Source organism: Kogia breviceps, chromosome 3 (assembly GCF_026419965.1).
Source record: "Kogia breviceps isolate mKogBre1 chromosome 3, mKogBre1 haplotype 1, whole genome shotgun sequence".
Classification (NCBI taxonomy): Eukaryota; Metazoa; Chordata; class Mammalia; order Artiodactyla; family Physeteridae; genus Kogia; species Kogia breviceps.
In genome coordinates this window covers 184,158,692-184,181,105 of record NC_081312.1, presented here as the reverse complement: position 1 = coordinate 184,181,105, position 22,414 = coordinate 184,158,692, and the positions used below count along the sequence as shown (strand labels likewise).

General features: G+C 38.8%; 1 protein-coding gene across 1 annotated transcript in view; it reads right to left on the bottom strand.

Moving 5' to 3' along the window:
- MRC1 (mannose receptor C-type 1) overlaps window positions 1-22,414 on the bottom strand; it is a 98,858-nt gene that overhangs the window by 59,100 nt on the left and 17,344 nt on the right. Inside the window, exons 4-7 of the mRNA XM_059058350.2 lie at window positions 17,958-18,122; window positions 9,006-9,119; window positions 5,331-5,477; window positions 711-896 (exon numbers count right to left, since the gene is read on the bottom strand). Of these exons, the coding sequence (XP_058914333.1) occupies window positions 711-896; window positions 5,331-5,477; window positions 9,006-9,119; window positions 17,958-18,122 (612 nt within the window). The remainder of the gene's footprint in view (window positions 1-710; window positions 897-5,330; window positions 5,478-9,005; window positions 9,120-17,957; window positions 18,123-22,414) is intronic.

Sequence of the window (22,414 nt, the reverse complement as noted above, 5' to 3'; positions counted from 1 at the left end):
GCCATCGTTACTTCCTTCCTCACCCTCCTCCTCTTCAGGATAAGCATTCCCAACTCGTTTTACTCACTTTTTAAATGTTTTTGATAGGGCCAATCTTTTAACACTTTACAATATTTAGTTACTACATTTTCTCTGTGTCTCTTTCAGTCCTAAAATGGAGATGCAAATCTCTTTCAAAGGTTGAGGCCGCCATCTAACTCCCATCAAATAAATTCTTTCTTTCTCTGCACATCATTCTAGCAGCCTTAGCTAGATTAATAAAGAAAATAAAATTCAAAGGATGAGATGGTTCATTGAGAGACCTTTCCCGTGAGACGAAATATGGGCCTTAAAAGAGAAAATACATCCATACACACAACTAGTTCCAGCTAGTGAAATATTGTTCACAAATTTAAGGTAGACTGCTCTGAATCCAGATTATATATAGAAACACAGTATTTTTAAAACTATGCGTAAGTTGATTCCATATTAAAAAAATTCAAATGTTCTCTTAGTGGTAAAAATTCTTTAAATTACTATATAATTTTAATATTTTAGGCTATATAATTTTAATATTTTAGGCTTGATTAATAGTTGTTACTAAATTGTTCATTGAATTGTTAACTTGAATTGATTCGATTATTAGATTTAACATTTATGATTAAATTTTCCAAAGACGGGTGGTAAGTCAGGAAGACGAGAATTAAGTGTATTACAGAGGAAGGGCTTACCATAGCCCAGCTGGGAGATAATGAAGTCAAATTCCTCGATGCTGTGGATACTTGCTAGGTCACCACCCTCCTTCCTACACGCAGTCAAAGCATCTCTTTGGATTTTCTTCTCTTCTCTGTAAATCTTGTAACAGTGACCTGCGTAAGGCCACCACTGACTGGGACAGCTGGTAGGTACATCACTTTCTAGAAGAAAAACAAAAAAAGAGTTTGGAAAACATTTAAACATTTTTTAAATTGTTTTAAAAAATTTTTAGTTTGACAATATTTTCTATCATTCTCTATAGGGAACAGTTCATAGTCGTAGGCAAATACAGCTAACATTTATTTTTCCATTTTTTGGCATAGGTCTTCACAAAAGAGAGACGAGATTGTGTTTGCTTTTAGACTAAAGATGATATGGAAGTCATCTTTCATTTTAAAATAAAGCCAAATGAGAAATCTGTTCTTATTTTCAACCGTACCTACAACAAGGCCACAGTAAGATACAATCGATTGTCTCATTTGGTCTGCATTTTATCATCGGCAGACCTGTCCTAAGCATGCTCTATAAATACGGGAAGCACAAGAGCTTTGCCATATAATGCATTCATTCCTCGAAAGATTTCCATTTACCTCTATTCTACGGACATGAGGAAGCCAGCCATTCCTCAGAGGACAAGGCAGGCAGCGGAAAGACGTGCTGACACGGGGCCTAGAATGGGGGGGGCGGGAGCGGGCGGGGTCACCAAGGACCGCTGAAACCGTGGCAGCGTGAGCCGGCCGCCTGTGCCTTTGAACTATAACCCATTGCCGTGGGCTTGCTCCCCAAAGGTGACACAGAGCCGCGCAGAGACCACCGGGACGTCGACTCCAAAGTGTTTCAGGCAAAATCTGAATCGGCCACAAGCCGTGCGACGTCGGGTCAGTTCACACCACATGAACCAAACTATCCGTGTATGTAAAAAATTGTGACTGGTATTAATGCTAGTACTAATATTACACTACCCATCCTCACCGCGTGCTTCTGCACTTGAGATAATACGACTATAAATTACAAATACGACAACGATGTTTATTTAATCAAACCAGTAACAGCGGCCAATGTCCTAATTATTGCTACTAGTAGTCGGGTCAAATTTCATGACCTTGATTAGACATGACAAACGTGCACTGTGACAGTAATAGGCCAGGGAAAGAGACAGTAACAATGTTCGAAGGCAAGAGACTGGCTTTAGTCATCCGCATATAGGCCCTGAAATGGCACAGGGCCTGGCACAGAGTACGTGTCACGAATTGTTGGTCAAGAAAAAGAACTGAAGTTATGTTTACTGTACAACAGCTTATTATGACCATTTTATGGATGCTATTTCAAACAGCAATTGAGCAATATATCTTGCTTGAAGAGGGACTGTATTGCCAAAGGAAGGTCAATTTCTATATTTAAGTTTGATACTAAAGGCTCTCAAATGTGCTGCCTTAGTAAAGGTTCAGTATAGGGCACCTTTGTCATCCGTTTCATGTAACAGTTCCATTGTCTCTCAAAGTCTGGGAATGTCTGCATCACCTTTGTATAAGCTCAAGATTCTGTGTACAGTCATTCAAGTAAATAGGCAGTCCTGAGATCCAAACACTGTATTATTATAACAGAAAAATGCATATTTTTAGAAAATCTATTCCCTCTATACAGTTCCAGTGGTTACCAAAAAAAAAAAGGTTAGTATCACTCTGGAGCCCTCTTGTGGGATATTTTAATTTTGCTGCTCAAGAAGCTGAAAATGATGCCAGCACATGCCGAGGGCTTCAAAAACTAAACAGATGCACTGTTAAAATATTTCAAAACATGAAAACAACCAATGAAGAGGCGTCCCCCGGGGCAGCCACAAAAAATGGCTTATTCTTGTACAGCGACACTGCCTGACTGAAATATAACATAATCCACAAATGGGAGCCACGTATGGAATTATATATTTGCCAGTTGCCATGTCAAATACAAGTCTCAAGAGAGACAGGTGACTTTCTTTATAATAATACATCATATTTAACCCAATATATCCAAAATATTATCATATCAATATATAATCAATTAAAGAAGAATGAGATCGTTTACTTTTGTTTTTCACGCTATGTCACGTGAGTCGAGCGTGTACTTTACACTCACAGCAGATCTCTGTTGGAACTGGTCACGTTTCATGTGATCAGTGGTCACATGTGGTTAGTGGCTACTGAACTGGACAGTGTAGCTCTCGCAACCTAGGGATCGTGGACGAACAGGGTGGCATTGCAGAGACGAACAGGGGACGAGGTGGAACCCTTGCCCGAGACAGTCACCCATAATGTATGCTTCATAATCCTAACTCTCATATGCTTTTCCAAGCTCTGGTTTATTTGAGTTTATAGATAAGATAGAATGATTAATCCAGGAAGTATAGAGAAATTCAAAATCCAATGGGAAGTGAAAGTTAGCAAGTGAAGCGAGTAAGGCATGTAACCGAGCAGGACCCCAGGGGGCCTTCCTGGGACAGACCCCCTTCCCATATCCTCTGCTGTAGCTCCTCTCTGAAGTACCCAGATAATAGTAGCTGATGGACATTTCCTGAGTCGTTTTACAGATGCTAAAACCACCACCAAATGGAAGAAATTAACGACTTGATGATCACGAGCGTGTTGGCACCTAAGGATTGATAACATTAACCCCTGGGACACTGCCCTGTTCCCTCACCATCAACCAATCGGAGGACTGTGCACAAGCTGATCACATACCCTGCAACCCACCTCCCTCACCTGGCCTTTACAAATGCTTTCCTGAAACCCCTAGGGGAGTTCAGGGTTTTGAGCACTAGCTGCCCTGGACTCCTTGCTTGGCACCTGCAATAAACCCTGCAATTTCCTTCACCACAATCCAGTGTCAGCAGATTGGCTTTACTGCACGCAGACCAGCAGACCCAAGCTTGGTTCAGTAAGAGGCACAGAAGAGAAATAAGAATAATGGACTGAGTGCTTGACAATATGAACGAACATTCACAGGAAGAACAAGTGTTAGTATTGCCACTTGATAGATAGGAAACTAAAACTGGGGGGTTAAGGAACAAGGCCAAGTTACAGAATTCCACCTCCTTAACTCAGACATGATAAAACCACCATTCGCCTCATCCCCTAAGTGGTAATTCCAAATCTTCTGGAGGAGAATTATATGAGCTCTTCCAAGAGGGAAGGATTATATCAGTACCATTTCTCGTATGGGAGGAATAGAGGAGATGAAATACAAAAATGACTGAGGTCTCCCTGAGGCGTGCCCACAGCCGTAAGGGTGACCCTGTAAAGTATAATCACACCCAATAATGGGACCCTCATCTATACCCATTGGAGAGCTCCTCCATATTTGTATCCATTAAAATGGCAAACACCCACTCTTTGATCTGGCAATTCCACTTCTAGGAATAATCACACACATCAAATGACATACGTATAAAGTTACTCACTGCGGGATTGTTTGTAATAATAAAAAATTGGAAGTAAACTAAAGTTCCATTAATAGGGGACTGGTTAAAAAATATATGGTCTCTCCCTGCAACAGCTAATGTACAGCCATAAAAATGAACACAGAAGCTACCTATGTACTGTATGAAATGATGCCCCAAATTGTTATTAAGTGAAAAAAGTAGAGCAAAGTGTATCGTATGCTGCCATTTGTATAAAACAGACAAAAAGAATTACAAACATATTTATTCATATATTCATAGAATATCTAGGTAAGGATATACGCCCAGAACAGTTATTCAGAGAGGAATTGCAAATTTGAAGTAAGAACTGTAAGAAATTATTATTATTTATCATGTCTTACCTTGGACTTTCTAGCCATGTTGATCATATTTTAAAATAAATGAAATTGCTTTTAAAAGTCAAGGAGCAAAAAAAGTAAAGAATGCCATGCTGTCAGATTTCCCAAGCAGAATATATATATACATACATAAATGACCTTGAAGTATTACGTGTCTCTCCAAAAACAGCTGATGGTGAAAAGAATATATCAATAGTTACTTTGCTTTTTGTCAATTTGAAGAAAAAAATGCATTCTGGGTTTAGTAGCTTAATTCTTCTATAAAATTATAATAGAGAGCATAATTGCATTTTTTCCCACTGGTCTAGCCTAGATATAAAACTCAGCGACTACTCCTGGGAAGTTTTATTCCATTCTGGTGAAGACTTCAGTGTATATGTTAAACTAAATAACACTGGCGCCCAGATACGCCATTAAATAGTGAGGACATAATAAAAACATCCCTTTCAGATACTGATTTCCTAGCTTGGATTCCAGTTTTGTCACATGTGCGAGTTTTTTATATCCTCTGAATATCTTTTTCCTCATCCAAAATGTGTGAATAATAATACCTACCTCACAGGGCAGCTGTGAAGATAAAATTTTTATTAATGCTGCGTCAAAGGCTTTGCTCATGCCCAAACACTCCAGAACACTCAGGAAAGGTTAGCAACCAACAAAAAGACATTCTGTAGGAATATCATTAAGTTGATACCATAAATGATCAACAAAACCTGTCATTGACTACAGTTAGGACTAGACTGTAATTTGATCTTTAAATTATAATATTTTATACACTTCAGATCAAATAGATCACTTACCTGAGGGGATAACAAAAGAATTCAAAGTTGTGTTGCCCTTTTTACAAATATAGCCTAGTTTCTGAACACACTGCAGATTTTCCCATTTAGCACTTTTCCCGGGATTCAGTGACACACAGCTTTTTCCTGGTTCAGCTGATGGGCTTCCTGTGGGGAAAAGAAAAAATAAAAGTGGGACTATTAAAGGAATTACAAGTAGATAGACCCTCAGAGCCTTGTGTGTTTATCCTTGGCGTTTAATGGGTCCCCACCCTTTCTGTTACACATTCACAAAGAAAGATTTACTGCCTGCAGAGCAAAAGACATGTTGGGTGCCTATTTGTTTTCTCAATGTTGGATCATTCCAATACCTGAAATGTTGATTATTTAAGTTTACTTCTTTGAAATAAATTTTTCCCCACAATATCAAGCAATAAAGCTAAGCATTGAATCCTGACCAATCTTCACACTGGGTTATTTTATGTGTGATAGGGGGGTAAATAACAAAAGAATACACGATGTTCCAAATCAGCCATATTGAACGTTTGTCGATACCTCCCCCAAAACCTAAGTCAAGCTTACTGTGAGGACCAGCCAGAGAATTTCTGGACAGGGGAAAACTTTCTCCAGTTAGAAAGAACAGGCAGGAAAGAAGGCAATGGGAGGAGAAAGAGAAGGAAAGAGATGCTAGAAGCAGCAATGTGCCATAGTAAATGCTGATAAAGTACTCCCAGAGCTCAGAGTCTCTCTCAAGATTTTCAACTCAGCCTATTGAAGAATATTTTTAGCAGCTAACCTCTCATCTCATTGCTTACTGGAAAGACTAAAGAACCAGGTCAGGGCTTCCCTGGTGGCTCAGTGGTTGAGAATCTGCCTGCTAATGCAGGGGAAACGGGTTCGAGCCCTGGTCCGGGAAGATCCCACATGCCGCGGAGCAGCTGGGCCCGTGAGCCACAACTACTGAGCCTGTGCCTCTGGAGCCTGTGCTCCACAACAAGAGAGGCCGCGATAGTGAGAGGCCCACGCGCCGTGATGAAGAGTGGCCCCCACTTGCCGCAACTAGAGAAAGCCCTCGCACAGAAACTAAGACCCAACACAGCAAAAATAAATAAATTAATTAATAAACTCCTACCCCCAACATCTTAAAAAAAAAAGAACCAGGTCAAGTCAACTTTCTTAGTGCAATCGATACATGCACGATACCCACGTGCATGTATCGTGTATCATACTTTTCCACCACTTTAGTAAATGATTTTGAAACCAGTGCTCTAAAAACTTGCTCCATCTCACAAGAGAAGACAGGGTGATGAGTCACATTTTGTCAATGATTCTGCTTTGTGACCTCTGACATGTTTACGCCCTGGACCTGGACCACACTCTCCCTTCCCGAAAGATGGGAATCACATCACCTGCTCCGTAAAGCCTTTGTCAAAAATTTTTGGAAGTTGCTTGAATAGCACACAAAGAAAAAATTGTTAGTGATAAGGATAAAGATGTTTTTTAAACGTGTTGATAGTAGGACCAAACTTCCAGTATAACTGAACTAACAGATAAGGTACCAGTACTGGAAAGAAACTTTCGGAAACAATAATGTATTTTACAGCTAACGGTTATTATTTAATATATGAGCTGGTAAATCATAGTTATACAGTTATTTATCAATAGACCACCAATACCTACTTTAATATATCGACTCTTTGTCTTTAAATGGTTAGTTACATATTTGAATTCACACTTCTATACCATTTGTGTAAAATATCCTCACTTCAAATGTAGATGTATTTTAATAGATGCTTTACTTGGTAAGTTCTCAGTTGAAGGCTGATTGAACAATTTATACAATAACAACTTCTAATGTTCCACAAGGTTTCTAATTTTCATTTAAAGAAACTCTCATATTATTTCAGAAGGTGGTTTAATTTTGTGCCTACTTCTCAGGAATTGGTTTAATAAGGAAGGACATTTCTTTTCCTTTCTCATTAATATTCCAATTTTATTCCTCACTTTCACAGAATCTAGACCCCTCAATTTTCTCACTGAACTCTCAGAATGCAAGTGGTTAAATATTACAATAATCATCACTTAGAATTGAGTAATAAATAAAATGATCTGCCTACAATAATTAAGCAGCAAAGAGTAAACTCTAATCCCCCAACAAATGATTATTATTGTCTAATGATCTGACTAAGCCAACTGGCATTCTCCAATTTAGTGTGACTGAGTCAGTAAGCAGACAAATCAAATTCTCACTCATAAATAGCACATCTTACATTCCCCTGAAGCAGTGTTTACTCACCATATTCCAGAGGAAAGCAGAGCTGACTCGTAGGGACAGCCCTGTAAACATCATGCATTGAAGGAGTACATTGAAAGTCAAATTTCATAGTAAAATCCAATCAGTTTAAACCAACGTATGTCCTCTAAAAATTCCCTCTCATGTTTTAGCATATTCTGAATATTATCTATTTATTTCAAAGTTTTTCTGTTTCTTTTTAATACCATAAGTCGGTAACATGGAAAATGGAGAGTTTAATTTTCTAAGCCAAATGCAAAAACAATTCAATGGCTTTAAAAAAGAAGTCTGACCATATGAAGAAACACCACACCAGTATTTTCTATAGCAGAACTGGTAAATGAAAATGTGATCCATCCTTTCCGACACCTACGGCAGACATCACTAATCCCTACCTGCACGCTTTCCTAATAAATCAAGATTAGCACAGGATGGGGCCTGGGTTGGGAGTGGAGAATCATACTCAGTAGAGTACCTTAAGCAGCCACTGACAATGGTTGGCATTGGTGAATAAGATCAAGACTTTTTGTCATCATTGGTCCTTTTGTTTTCTCAGAATAATTTCTGTATATGTAAGACATCTTTATCATCTACTCTTCTTTTATGTTCTGTTACCTCTATGTTACAACAATATAGAAATAATTAGCTCAGAGCATTTTCTGTCCTCCAAAACATGGGAAAGCCGTTGAAGGCTTGATCATCCCCTGTGTTTTTCTACAACTAAACTACAAACTGTCAACAAAACTGCTCATGAATGATTATGCTAGCATGGAATATTACAATCTGTGGCTGGTATTATTTTTAATCCAACTCTAGTTGGAAAAATCCAACTCTATTTTTCTCCTATTAAAAATAGGAGAAAATGGCGTCAACGTAGACCTTCAGGTCATTATAACGATGACAGAAATCTTGCAAATATCTCATGGCTCAAGATAATGAGACATTCTCCAGCCTAAAACAATTTAAATTTCTTAAATTCACAGTGTGTGTGTAGATATAAATAAATATGTATAAAATCTTTGAATATACTATGGAGCATTATATATTATATATATATATCATAAATATAAAATCAAATTTTTGAATATAATACCTAGCAAATCAAGGATGCTCTGAGAATATATACTTTAACAGAGTCCTCTATTGACTTGTGTGATTATCCTTCCAGATAAGTCCTTATCCCAGAAAGCTGGAATAACCTTATGGTGTTAGAGTATTCAAACCTAGTTGGCAGCTTTCAAAGCAAGGTGAGAAATAAACTGTGCTTGATGAAATCTCCCAATTCTTCTCTTTGAGATCTACACGTGAGCTGATGAAGTTCTCCAGGGTACGTAGCTAAATTAAATGCAGATGAATTCAACCAGCTTAATGGCACCAAGTTTATCGGATGAGCTTAACCCTACCTGGCAACCAGTTCAAATACCGGAATGGACTGGCCCCGCTCCACTGCCATCCACTGTTGAAGCTCAGACTGTTGAGTCCAATCCAGAGTCCCGAAGTCAAGGAACTGGTTAACCCTTTATGACAAAAGCAAAACAGAAACAAAACTGACATTCAGAAAAGATGGTGAAATCAAATTCAGAATTAGGTACTTGAATCAAAATGTACTAGAGAGAAGTAATGAAAATCATGCCAAGCACGTCTCCTTTGATCCTCTCATCAGCGGGAAGCAAGTACAACCATTACCTCCATGGGCATGGAAAGAAATAGGTGAGAATGCTGATAAGCCAGGAACGGCCTTGCTAAGGGTCTAACCCAGATGTGACCTGGCTTCAGCCCCCAGCATCTTGATGACTTCTATAGGATCGTGTGAATGTGCTTCTAATTTGGAGAAGACTGTCTTTGACTATCATCAAACAAAAACATGTTTACTTCATTTTAGAGTAAAAGTAAGATTCATTTTGTATCGAAGTCACCGTTTTCTATCATGAAAAATTTAATACACATTTCAATCTATATCACTCTCATAAGTTATTACCCGACCTCATATTTTTGAACTTACTCTCAGAATTTTATTTGATGACATTTAAAAAAATCCATTTTTTTCCCTCATGAAGATGATGATTAAAATCTAAACACTAAGTGCTTGTGCTACTATGCATAACACTTTACTTAGGCAGCTAATAAATCATGACTACAATGTTTCAAAGTCTGTGCTAGGCCTGAGATGCAATAAGAAACAAAACAGAAGCAACATGGACCTCAGCCCGCCCAGGTGACAACTCTAATGTGTTATCACCTATAACTTTTTAAAAACCATGGATTTGCTGTTCTCTCTATATTCTTTATAGTTGATTTAAAAGAATTAATGAAAAGGAAAACTATCCTTTGTCTTAAATAAAATACCAACCTGAAGTGTCTAGAAACATAAAGGGTAATCATAAATGGACCACTTTACATTTACTGTTCTCTAGAGGATATCTTCCCCAGTCAAATCTTTTCAATGGTGAGAATAACCACTTACTATATTCAGGGCACTGTTTTCGCTTGTTTTCAATCCTCACAAACTCTAATTAGGTGTTGCCATCTCCATTGTACAGATTAGGAATCTGACACCCAAGGAGTTTAGATTCACGTGCAGAGTTGAAATTTAAACCTAGGTTCTTTTGGGGATTTAATTCCCTGACCAGGGACCAAATCCACGCCCCTTAACCACTGGACCGCCAGGGAAGTCCCTAAACCTGAGTTCTTATGACATCAAATCCCAGACCCTTTATTTCTGATGCAACCAACTAAGCTATCCAAATTCACCAAAGTTTTCCCCAATTTTTCATTAGCTGATATACATACACGTTCATGTCACCAACTCAAATGAAAGGGGATTACGGTGACTCGATGCCCCAGAATCATATCTCACATTTTTTGCTTTCCAATCCCATAACAGCACAGATCACTGTTCTTGGAGAAATGTGACCTGAATGCTGTTAGTTTATTCAGCATCTGGCAGAAAGGCACTGACAAAGGGAGAATCCACTTGAGGATATTGACTAGGTTGATATTGATTAGGTAGGTTGATGCTTAATGAACTGAACTGAATCCAATACTGGAGTTACTTACTGAAAAGTAAACCCTATTGTGTAATTTCTTTAAATAAAGTAATAAAAATGGGATGAAATTAACTACTAGCATGTAAAAAGTCAGTGAAAATTACTTCAGATTCACTTATCTTTATCAAGCATTCTAGAAAAAAAAAGTCTGAGTTAGTACAGCTCTTGCCCTTAGGTACTTTATACACCTTGAGAGGTATCTCGTCCAGTGCCTTCATTTTACAGATGAAGAAACTGAGGACAGAGAGGTTAAGAAACTTGTGGAGAGTGAAACAGAGGATTAGTAAATTAGGACTTGCACCCAGGGTTCACTTTGGTGTTTCCAGTGAATTCAACCCTTGTTTAAATTAAATTTGCCTGTGAGTTACTATTATTGATATAATACACTTTCAGATAAGTTTACATGTTAGAGCATCTTTAAGTAAAGAACCATGAACTAAAAAGATATTTCTGATAAATGTCATCCCTCTCCAAACAATAAATAGTCCATGGCAGAACTCACACTGGTTACCTGTGAAGACTCAGCATTTGGTTCTCCAAAGTTGGAATTTTACCAAAAAATAAAATACTTATTACAAGCTATGTCAAGGAAATGACATTACCAAAAGGGAAAAGCTTAATATTTCTTTAGTCTTAAATCTCTGCAATGAGCGTCATCGACTACGACTGCATTCATTAAAAAGAAAATACTGATAATAAAGTGATAGAAATTCATTCATAGTAAATCAATTTTATAGTTATTCATCTCATTGATGGTTTCTCTTTAGTTTAATAATTATTTTACATAGTTATTAAAACTTTTGAGTACTAAACTATTACTTATGTCTCTTTAGGGTAAATTAAAGAAACCAACAAAAACTGCCATCTCACCTCATTCATGTAAATAGATAACATATAAGGTGTCAGGAGGAGATGCCTGTCTACTAGTCTGTACCTTAGAAATGTCATTCTGGGATCAGTGTCATGTTGATACTATATTTTATGTTAATAATTATTCTGTTAAATACCACTGAACATTGATTTTTTTCATAAATTATTTTTCTTATTGAAATATAGTTGACATACAATATTACATTAGTTTCATGTATACTACATAGTGATCTGACATTGCATACATTATGAAATGATCACCACAATAAGTCTAGTAACCATCTGTGCCCATACAAAGTTATTACAATATAATTGACCATCTTCCTTATGCTGTGTATTATATCCCCATGACTTTGTTATGTAACTGGAAGGTTGTACCTCTTAATCCTCTAACTATTTCACCTACTCCCCACCTGCCCTCCCTTCTGGCAGCCACCCATTTGTTCTCTGTATCTATGCATCTGTTTTCATTTTGTTTTGTTTTCTAGAGTCCATACATAAGTGAGATCAAGAGGTATTCATCTGTCTCTGACTTATTTCACTTAGCTGAATACCTTCTAGATTCACCCATGTTATCACAATGGCAAAATTTCATTTTTATGGTTGAGTAATATTCCATTGTACGTATGTATATATATACCACATCTTCTTTATCCATTTGTCTATCAGTGGACACTTAACGTTGTATCCATATCTTGGCTATTGTAAATGACGCTGCAATGAACACTGGAATGCACATGTCGTTTTGAATTAGTGTTTTTGGTTTTTTTCCAGGTAAATAATCAGAAGTAAAATTGCTGGATCCCATGGTAGCTCTACTTTCAGTTTTTTGAGGACCCTCCATACGGTTCCCCATAGTGGCTGCACCAGTCCACATCCCCACTGACAGCACCTGAGGGGTCCCTTTTCTCCACATCTTGGCCAACACTTGCTATCTGTTGTCTTTTTGATAATAGTCACTCTTAACGGTGTGAAGTGGTATCTCACAGTGACTGTGATTTGCATTTCTCTGATGATTAATGATATTGAGCATCTTTTCATGTGTATGTTTTCTTTGAGAAAATGTCTCTTCAAGTTGTTTTGGTTTTTCTCAGGCTTTGGGGGTCTATTTTTTATGTTGGGTTGTATGAGTTCCTTGTATATGTTGGATATGGCTATTCCCCAAAATCAAATATTCTGGTATGTTTTAAAATTTATAATAAAATACTCATATCTAAGTTTTCAAAACTATGAAGTTTTGAACAGAACTGTAGGAATAAATAAATTAGATTTTGCTTGAGATTGCTTAATTAAATTACTATGTTTGGCATGATGAGAAAAGATGATCACTCTTTAAGGAAATTATCCTTTGAGACTCTCCTTATCTATTCTAGGTACTCCTAGGCTTGTTTTGAAGAATTAAATTAAGTAATACTTCTTAAAACAGGGCCTAATACATAGTATATGCCCAGTAAATGTAAGCTATTGCTATTATTAATATTATTGTTACTACTCCATGTTGAATTCGGGTTGGCAAAAAGTGTGATTTACAAACAAATTTCAAGCTTTGTGTTAATGTATCACTAAAAGCTGATGAGCGTCATCCACAATTTTTTCTCTAATGTGTTTGTAATTTTATAAAGAAGATGACCAGATTTTTTTAGTATTATTACACAATTCCACATGCTAAACTTTTTAATGTTTAATTTTCCTGCATGTATCGTCTGAAACAATTGATACCTCCTTCTGAACTTAGTTGTAATAGAAGACGTATTACTGTCCGATGGTGCACTGTACCGTTCTTTTCTATACTGTGGTCCAATTTGTTCTCCACCCGGCACCATATGGAAACTGGCCAAAACAATCAAAGTAACTAGCCAATTTCACTTCCTATATCTTATTTCAGTTCTATAAATCCTAATCCTGCACATACATAGTTATAGAGCTGATTCAGGGACTGACGATTCAATAGGGTGTCCCAACATTTTTAAGGGTAGAAGAAGAAGAGATGATGAAATGACTCTGGGTGATATAAGAATTGGCCGCTGGGCAGAAGCCGTTAACCGAGCAGATGATGTGAAATCAGATCGCCAGTTTAGAATACATTTCCTGGAGCAAGGAGCTGCTGACATCTAAATGAAAGGTTCTCTTTAGTGTTTTGGGGGCCACCAGATCCTTGCTTATTTTTAAGTGAGACCCAGGCAGAGCGTAATGGAAAGTCAGTGCTGAATTCCAATACAGTTATTTTCTGAACGTGCAGCATTAGGCAAAATTCCTACCTTCTCCCTCCTAATCTGTTATCTATAAAGTGGGGACAATATTACTCATTTACAAGGTTGGTGTCAGCTTTAGAAATAAAGCTCAGTGTCTGACACGCAGCAGCTGTTTAATTAATAACAGCGAATTTGATCTCAGAGTCATAAGAGGCTTATACATTTTTGAAAAATGAAATTTACTACTCAAAATTCTCACATAAAAGAAATCATATTTTAAAAGGGTAACTGTGTGTGGTTTTTAAAAAATGTTAGCGCCCTACTTTCCAGAATGGAGTAGATGACAAGCCCTCACTCACACCAGGATTTTCTAGTCTTTCCCAATATACGCCGATAAATCCCAAATGTCATGAATATCTTCCCTCTAGAAAACAAAAGTCTGGTTTATTTTTTAAATTCCCCGTCAGACTTTTTTTTGTCCCCTGATGCATGGCATTTTTGACTTAAAGAAAAGCAGGAAATATTACAAATCACATTCGAGAAGTCATTCCTACCCGGATTTCAGTTAAAATTTGCTGACTGAAATTCCGGAGGCTTGGATAAGATTCAAATAAGTATCTGAGGTGAACTCAGCCTCCCAATCTCTGAGGGCTTGTTTGCGCTCCTGGGGACACAGTAATAGCCCTTGCTGATTAGAGAAGCATTTCCTGCAGCCAGAAGCCTGATAGCGGAGCCAGGAATGAGGAAGTGAGTGGAGGGCCCAGAGATGCTGTCCTGCTCACATAGCCCCTTTCCCCTAGCAACTGGGGAAGAGTTCAAAAGTAACCTGTGCTCTGTCCCTTGGCTTCCAGAAAGCCAGAAAACAAGCAAAACTCAGAAGAGTCAAGATAGCGCAACCCACAAACAGATTCCTTAAAAAAAAAAAAAAAAAGCCAAGTGAAACCACAACTCTGAGTTTTCTCTAACACGTGCAAGCCAGCACAAATCACACCGGGATTGCCTCAACTCATTCTCTCTCTTCCTTAATCACCTACATAAATTTTGTCTTATCTCTGTCTGTTTTCCTCTTTTTCTCCTTATTTTTACACACGGTTGCAAATATCGTTCCCTCTGTACTTTGCCCCAGTACTGCATACAAAGGCCCCAAGGACCAACACAAAACAGAATCACTCAGCAGACGGAGGCATAAGGCCATCTCTGAGTTCTCGAATGCCCATCGTGAGGTCGTATTGCTTTTCTGTTGTCAATCTCTTTAATGATGGCCGAAAGATAATGGTGGCTTGCAGCCTATACTGAAAGCAGAAAATTTTTAAATGTTACACTTGGTACACAAAACGGTTTCATTACAGTGGAGCTAGTATTCATGATTTAGTCCTCAGAAATGGACTAGAAATAGAAAAATCTTTCCTACCTAATAATGCTTTGTGTATTTCACAACGTGGTGCTAAAAAAAAATTCATGTTACATTTTTCCCCCAAATGGAATGCAATCAACATCTTCAAATTCAATTAAAAAATAATAACTTATAGGAGAAGTGTGTTCCAATTGATGGAGAGGATCATCTGAAAAAAGCTGGAGAAAGGGAATCCTAGCTGATGAGACAAGGCTGGGGACAGCTCTGTCTCTTGTAACAGTTCACACACACTCTCCCACTGCAGCATAGCGGCCTCAGGTAATCGCCCCCAAGGTCCCCCAGCTTCACAGAGCTGGGGCCCGGGCCGTCAGGCTCCTGAGTCTCTGCTCCTTACTCCTGAGCTCTGCTGCCTGCTGTCCAGGCAGATGCAATCTGTAGGCATTGCTGATACAGCAGGTACTGTACACAGTGCTTTGCCAAGTGTGGTCCCCATCCACTTGCCCTAGAATCACCTGGAAATCTGATAACATGCAGATTCCAGGACCCCACATCATACCTACTGATCTACAGCCTCTGGGGTTTGCACCCAGGCAGCTTCACTTTAACAAAGTTCACTGGTGATTGATAAGCAACTTCACACTTAAGAACCACTGTCTTCTTGCCATAAACTGACCACTGGTCCAAACGTGAGGCTGAATTTCTAAATAATGTTTTTTCTACTACAAATAGAACTACCATATGACCCAGCAATCCCACTACTGGGCATATACCCTGAGAAAACCATAACTCAAAAAGAGTCATGTACCAAAATGTTTATTGCAGCTCTATTTACGATAGCCAGGACATGGAAGCAACCTAAGTGTCCATCAACAGATGAATGGATAAGGAAGATGTGGCACATATATACAATGGAATATTACTCAGCCATAAAAAGAAATGAAACTGAGTTATTTGTAATGAGGTGGATAGACCTGGAATCTGTCATACAGAGTGAAGTAAGTCAGAAGGATAAAAACAAATACCGTATGCTAACACATATATATGGAATCTAAAAAAAAAATGTCATGAAGAGATTAGTGGTAGGATGGGAATAAAACACAGACCTACTAGAGCATGGACTTGAGGATATGGGGAGGGGGAAGGGTAAGCTGTGACGATGTGAGAGAGTGGCAGGGATATATACACACGACCAAATGGAAATTAGATAGCTAGTGGGAAGCTGCAGCATAGCACAGGGAGTTCACCTCTGTGCTTTGTGACCACCTAGAGGGGTGGGATAGGGAGGGTGGGAGGGAGGGTAACAAAAGAGGGAAGAGTTATGGGAGCATATGTATATGTATAACTGATTCACTTTGTTGTAAAGGAGAAACTAACACACTATTGTAAAACAGTTATACTCAAATAAAGATGTTAAAAAATAATAATAAAAATAATGTTTTTTCTTGTGTTGCATCCTCATTTGTCAGTCAGCAAACATTCCTTGAGACTGTCTTCCCGGAAGGTTCTGTGTGAATCTTGTTGGGGTGGGGAGGACAATATTCACAAGACGTTCCTCACTTTCAACCATCTATCTCTCAAATCCATACTCTACACAGCCTTCAATTTGCTTTTCTCATGGCACTTAACTATAATTTGTATTTATTTGCTTCTTTTCTTGTCTATGTGTTTTCCCCATTGGACTTTAAGCTCCACGTGGACAGGACATGGCAGGCTTTGGTCACTGCTGTGTCCCCAGAAGCTAGCACAATGCCTCACACAGAGAAACCACCCATCTTGTAGAATGAATGAATGAATGAATAAAAAACGAATGTATTTATAGTCTTGTAGGAGAAGAGGGACATATGTAAGTAACCACTGTAAAAGTGGTAAACAAATAAGAGAAAGGCAGATGGAAATAGAGAAGACTGCATTTCAACTGTATAAAATGGGGGGAATTCTAGGTACAAGAAATGCCATGGGGACAGAGGTGGAGGTGAGAAAGTATGAGACATAGATGAGGAACCCAAAAGTTTTCTTTCGTCCAGACTGCAAAATGCACAAAGGGGAACAGCAGTCAGTGGACAGGTGACAGCCCCTGAACGTCAGGCAAAGGTGTGGTGTTAATTAGTTGATAGGAAATGAGAAGCCACTACGAATTTTTGAACATGGTGGTCAGTGGATGAGAGATACTTTCAGCTACTAAGCAGGGTCAGGGTGAACTGGAGGGAGGGGATTAGAGCAGAGAATTGAGGATGCTCTTTCTCCCACACTTGTTTCTGGTCCTGATCTCTCTGTTGCTCAAGTGTGGATCGCAGAAAACAGACCCTCTCATCTCAAGCAAACATTAGCTCTTTTCATCTTCACAACCTTATACGAACAAATGCTAAAAAAACAAACATTGTAGAAACAGTATCAATAAGACCTGAAAACCATTAGAGTCTGGGAATTTGAAAGACAGGAGGCAAAAGGACAGCTCTTCACTTGTCCCTGTTTGTGGTGGCAGCTCTTCAGTTTATCATGTTAAATTCTCCCATGCTAATGGAAAACCAATGACTTCAAGCTAGACCTAGAATATTCGACCAGTATGGCACCCATGTTGCGTCCAAGAACGGCATCGCTAACTGATTGTAGCATCTTCTACTCTGAACCCAAATAAACCCACCGAATCATTCTCAGCACAAGTTCTAGACACTGACACAACTGATAGAAGAAAGTTGGCTCATGAGATGAAACCTATTCGCTATCCCAGGTGTCTTTTTCAGGGTGCACATTTGTCAAACCCTCTGCACCATCTGTTTAGGACTGACTCTATCATGATGTCTAGAATTATTCGTGTTGTATGCTTTTAAGTTAAACTATACAGAAATAAAATAATCAGGATTTCACAGCTTCGTTTTCTTTTCACATCTTTACCTGTCAGGTATGTCTGCTCATGTATCTCCGTGATGCTCAAGAGTTCAGCATTCTGTTGTTGGCAGCTCTTCCTCGCCTGGTGCCAAGTTAAAGCAGATTTGGAATTTATCTGGTAGGAAATGCTGGTCAAAGGATCTTTATTCCATAAGCTTTCACTGCCCTCAACTGTAAAAGAAGTCAAAAGGAATTGACTACATTGTGTATGGAAAGAATTTTCAGTGAACAATTTTTTTTTTTTTTTTTTTGCAGTACGCGGGCCTCGCTGTTGTGGCCTCTCCCGTTGCGGAGCACAGGCTCCGGACGCGCAGGCTCAGCGGCCACGGCTCACGGGCCCAGCCGCTCCGCGGCACGTGGGATCTTCCCGGACCGGGGCACGAACCCGTGTCCCCTGCATCGGCAGGCGGACTCTCAACCACTGCGCCACCAGGGAAGCCCCTAGGAACAATATTTTTTAAACAATCTTGGTAACATTATTGCCTAAAGCATTATCTTTTCCTTTTTTCTTTCTTTTAATCAGTTTTAGAGTGACTATGAGATTTTCTTTATTCCTGAAATGAAGAGGGGGAGTTTTCAAAGATCGACCGCATTTCATCTCCTTCACGTGCCTCCAGAAAGACAGGGACTCAACATCTCTATTTTTCCATTAGGACATTTGAGCTCAGATGAGTTGGGAAGTGAGGCAAATACATAGACTTAGAATAGAGATGCCAGCCCACCTTCCTTAATCTAGAAAAACAATAATAAAGGGAGAAGAGAAAATAAGTATGTCTTCTCTCAGTAATGGATATTTCACCTGCACATTCCAGTCTGGTCTTTTTAGACCAAAGGCACAGGCATTAGAGGGGAAGGTCATAGAGTCCACAGACAGACTGGCCAGGACCAGCCTCCAGACTCTGTCACTCACTGGTGAGTCAACCTTAGTTACATTGTTAACCTCCTCTGGAGTCTCATGTTCTTGTCTCCAGCACGTATTAAACATAGGGTAGCTCCTGGTAATAGTTGATTGTCAGTTTTTCTTCCCTCAGAGTAAAACACCTTTTATTTTAAATTTTTTTTTTTAATTTTTAAAATTTTTACCTTATTTTTTCCTTTGCTATTTTATGGTTCCCAGTATACTCTATAAACTTGGCTATAGTCTATGAAAGGCCAATAATATAGATGGATAAATATTATTGATTGCATTTTACACATAAGATGTTTGAGAAATGAGTCAACAAATGAAATATTTTTGTGTGCTTCATGATATAAAAACTTCTCTTTTGTCTTTCTAATAATATAAAATTCTACTTACAATTCATGTGAAGTCATAATCCTTTCATTTATTTATAAGGAAGAGAAAAGGTTACATAAGCTCTCAAATTTTCTGAGGAGTATTCAACTTGCTAACAAATTGGACAGTTGTCCGTGTGTATAGAGCCTACACCATATATATGCATACAGCCAACATTATAAATACACATATAGCCCACACTTTATATATGCATGTCATTGTGATACTTTGTATCTGACAAGGAAGTCACCTTTTTCATATACTTACCACACGCTATGATATGAAATTTGTGGTTCATGAAACACCAAAGAGGAAGAAAAAAATATCAACATTTCATTTGGGCAACAGCATAAACATTTCTAAGATGTTTTAACTATAAAATTATTATATATTCACATAAAAATATATTTGAATTAGTAATGTTAAATTTAAATTACCACAATCTGAGGTGTTACTGGTTTAATGTGGAAATGGATTCTTCGCCCTGTAAGTGAGATCACTCAGATGAGACTGGTTTGAGGTTTATTTGAAGACGGAGCTATTTTAAATAAATATTTTTAGAAATTTGGAGGTTTTGCTTGTAGTGTGGTAGAAAGTATGAGCTATAAAAGAAGGAGGGGATGATTTTCTCATCCAGAAATGAAGGAAAGGGCTACTAATGACCATAGAAAGAAATGCAGTTTGATGCTTCTCTTCATTTAAAGAAACTATATTTTGCATTTAATCATTTTAAATCAATCAAGACCTATTTCTCAATGCATGCATAGGTTTGCTGACCCTATATCTCCCCAAATTGTTCAAATTCCCACAGTAAACCAGCACAACTGACGCTGAAAGCTAAAACTGCAAGCTATGGGGAATTGAGAGAAAGGAGTCTTTTCCTTTTCCTGTTCTCCTGATACTTGAAAATAAATGTCTAAATAGAAGGAAAACATTACAATAAACAATACAGAGGACAATGAAGAGCATATACTAAGTGTCACTAAGTGTCACTAGCTGGGACCTCATTTTCCTGTACTGAATCTGCCAGTTTAAGGCTAACATAAAATAAAATGTTCTTTTGAAAAAAAGGCAAAGCAAAGACAATGAAAGAGTTTGGGAAACTGCAAAGCCCTTCAAGAAAGGCATGGAATGTGTAAAATGTGCTTTAAAACTGTAATGCATATTGAAATCAAAAGTGTTTTAAATTTCCAGTTATTTTACTTTTACAATTAACTAGGCAAAATATATAATTTGCTTTGGAAGACATAAATTGGAACCAGTGAGACTAAAAGCTCATTCTAGAGCTTACCCAGTTTATCCCTAAAACACATGTCTAGACAAGGTGTTGGGGTTTTTTTATGATTAGTGGCCGGCCATTTGTCCTCCATTTAATGATTCATTAAATCATACACGCAGCCAACAATGTCCCTGTCAACACCACGTAAGTGCAGGATGTTACAGCTGGACCCATGAGATCTGTGGCCCCACCACACTCCATGATAACGGATTTAGCAAACACCATTCCTACAAAGTCCAGAGGAAGACGCCCCTCAATCACTGAGAAACAAGTCTTGCTTTACCTTATGGGAAAAAGTTCAGTTTTGTTTTCAGACAAAAAGCCTTCTAACATAGAGATCAGACATCAGTCAACCTTTCATGGGAATCAAACCTTTAAAAGTTGTTATAAAACAGAAACGCATTTACCTCACCCAAGAATGGGAGAGCGGTTCCACCGTGAACACAGGAAGACTTGAGTTTTTGTGGGTATTCACCCAGAACTGAGGGGCTAGACCCAGAGGGGAATTACAATAATCTATGGGGCTGAGAAATCCAATTAATTTTTAGTAAGATGTTTAGGGATTAGAACTCAAAAGATAAATAAGCACAGTTCTTGGAATTCTGTCTTTAACTTGGCGAACTAGGATATGTTTGTAAACTGGACTGTTTTTTACAATAACGCTTGGAATACCGTGCTGGTATGTGGATGTGTGATCCTGAAAGTTTAGTGGGGTTACAGCAGCACTATTGCAATGCAGGCAGTCTCACAATCAGCCCAGACTGTATCTGAGGCTCTGACCCAGTGCCCGCCCCTTGGCAGGACAGCAGGAAACAGGAGCTCTGATCCACAGAGTCTGAAGTAGCAAGAGGTTGGGGGTAAGAGGTTCAGGGGGAAGAAAAGGAAGGCAGGTTCTGGCAGCAGGAGGAGGATGTAGGGTGATGGGGAGAGAGAAGCAAAGAACTCTTCCTCCTCTGTTTTTTTCGGCCCCATCCCTTCCTGCCAACAAGAATGCCCTCCTCCACCCCACCCCAAACCTGCTGCCCTGCTTCTTTATAAATTCTTGAGCACGGAAAGGACACCAGGAATTTTTATGGCGCCCTCACTTCAATACAATGCAATGCCACTTATTTTGCATCATTGCAATAAGACTTACATTTTAATTTTAAACCCCCTTCAAGCATACACATAACTCACTTCCACTGAAGCTATGTTAAATTAAATAATACTCTTCTTAAACTTAATTTAAGAAGAGTAACATTACTATCATTTTCACAGTCAGGAACCCTTTTCATTACATTGACACAAAATTCAGGAGCCACTCACATCTCTCTCTCTCTCCATCAAAACCAATGCTGTGGCATTGCTTAAATTCTGTTTTTGATCTATAGTTTAATAAAGGTAAATCATTGGGGGGGTTGGAAAATGGGATGCCCACCTGTGGCATTAAGTCTATATCATATACAGTATAATTTGCCCTAAAGTCTTAGAAAATAACTGACAGTAACAGTGGAATCTAAGGAGAAGCAGTAGTTAGTGAAAATAAAGGGGTCATTTGATGCAGCCTAGGGCTGAGAGTCAGAAGATCTGTGTTCTTGTCTTTAGCCAATATGGATCACCCCCTCCATTATAGAATGGGGACAATGACATCTGTAGAGGGTTGTGGTGGAGGATGATGAGATAGTAAATGAGAAATCACTTGGAGGGGTGATTCCCTCGTGGCGCAGTGGTTGAGGGTCCGCCTGCCGATGCAGGGGACGTGGGTTCGTGCCCCGGTCCGGGAGGATCCCACGTGCCGTGGAGCGGCTGGGCCCGTGAGCCATGGCCGCTGAGCCTGGGCGTCCGGAGCCTGTGCTCCGCAACGGGAGAGGCCACAGCGGTGAGAGGCCCACGTACCGCAAAAAAAAAAAAAAAAAAAGAAAAAAGAAA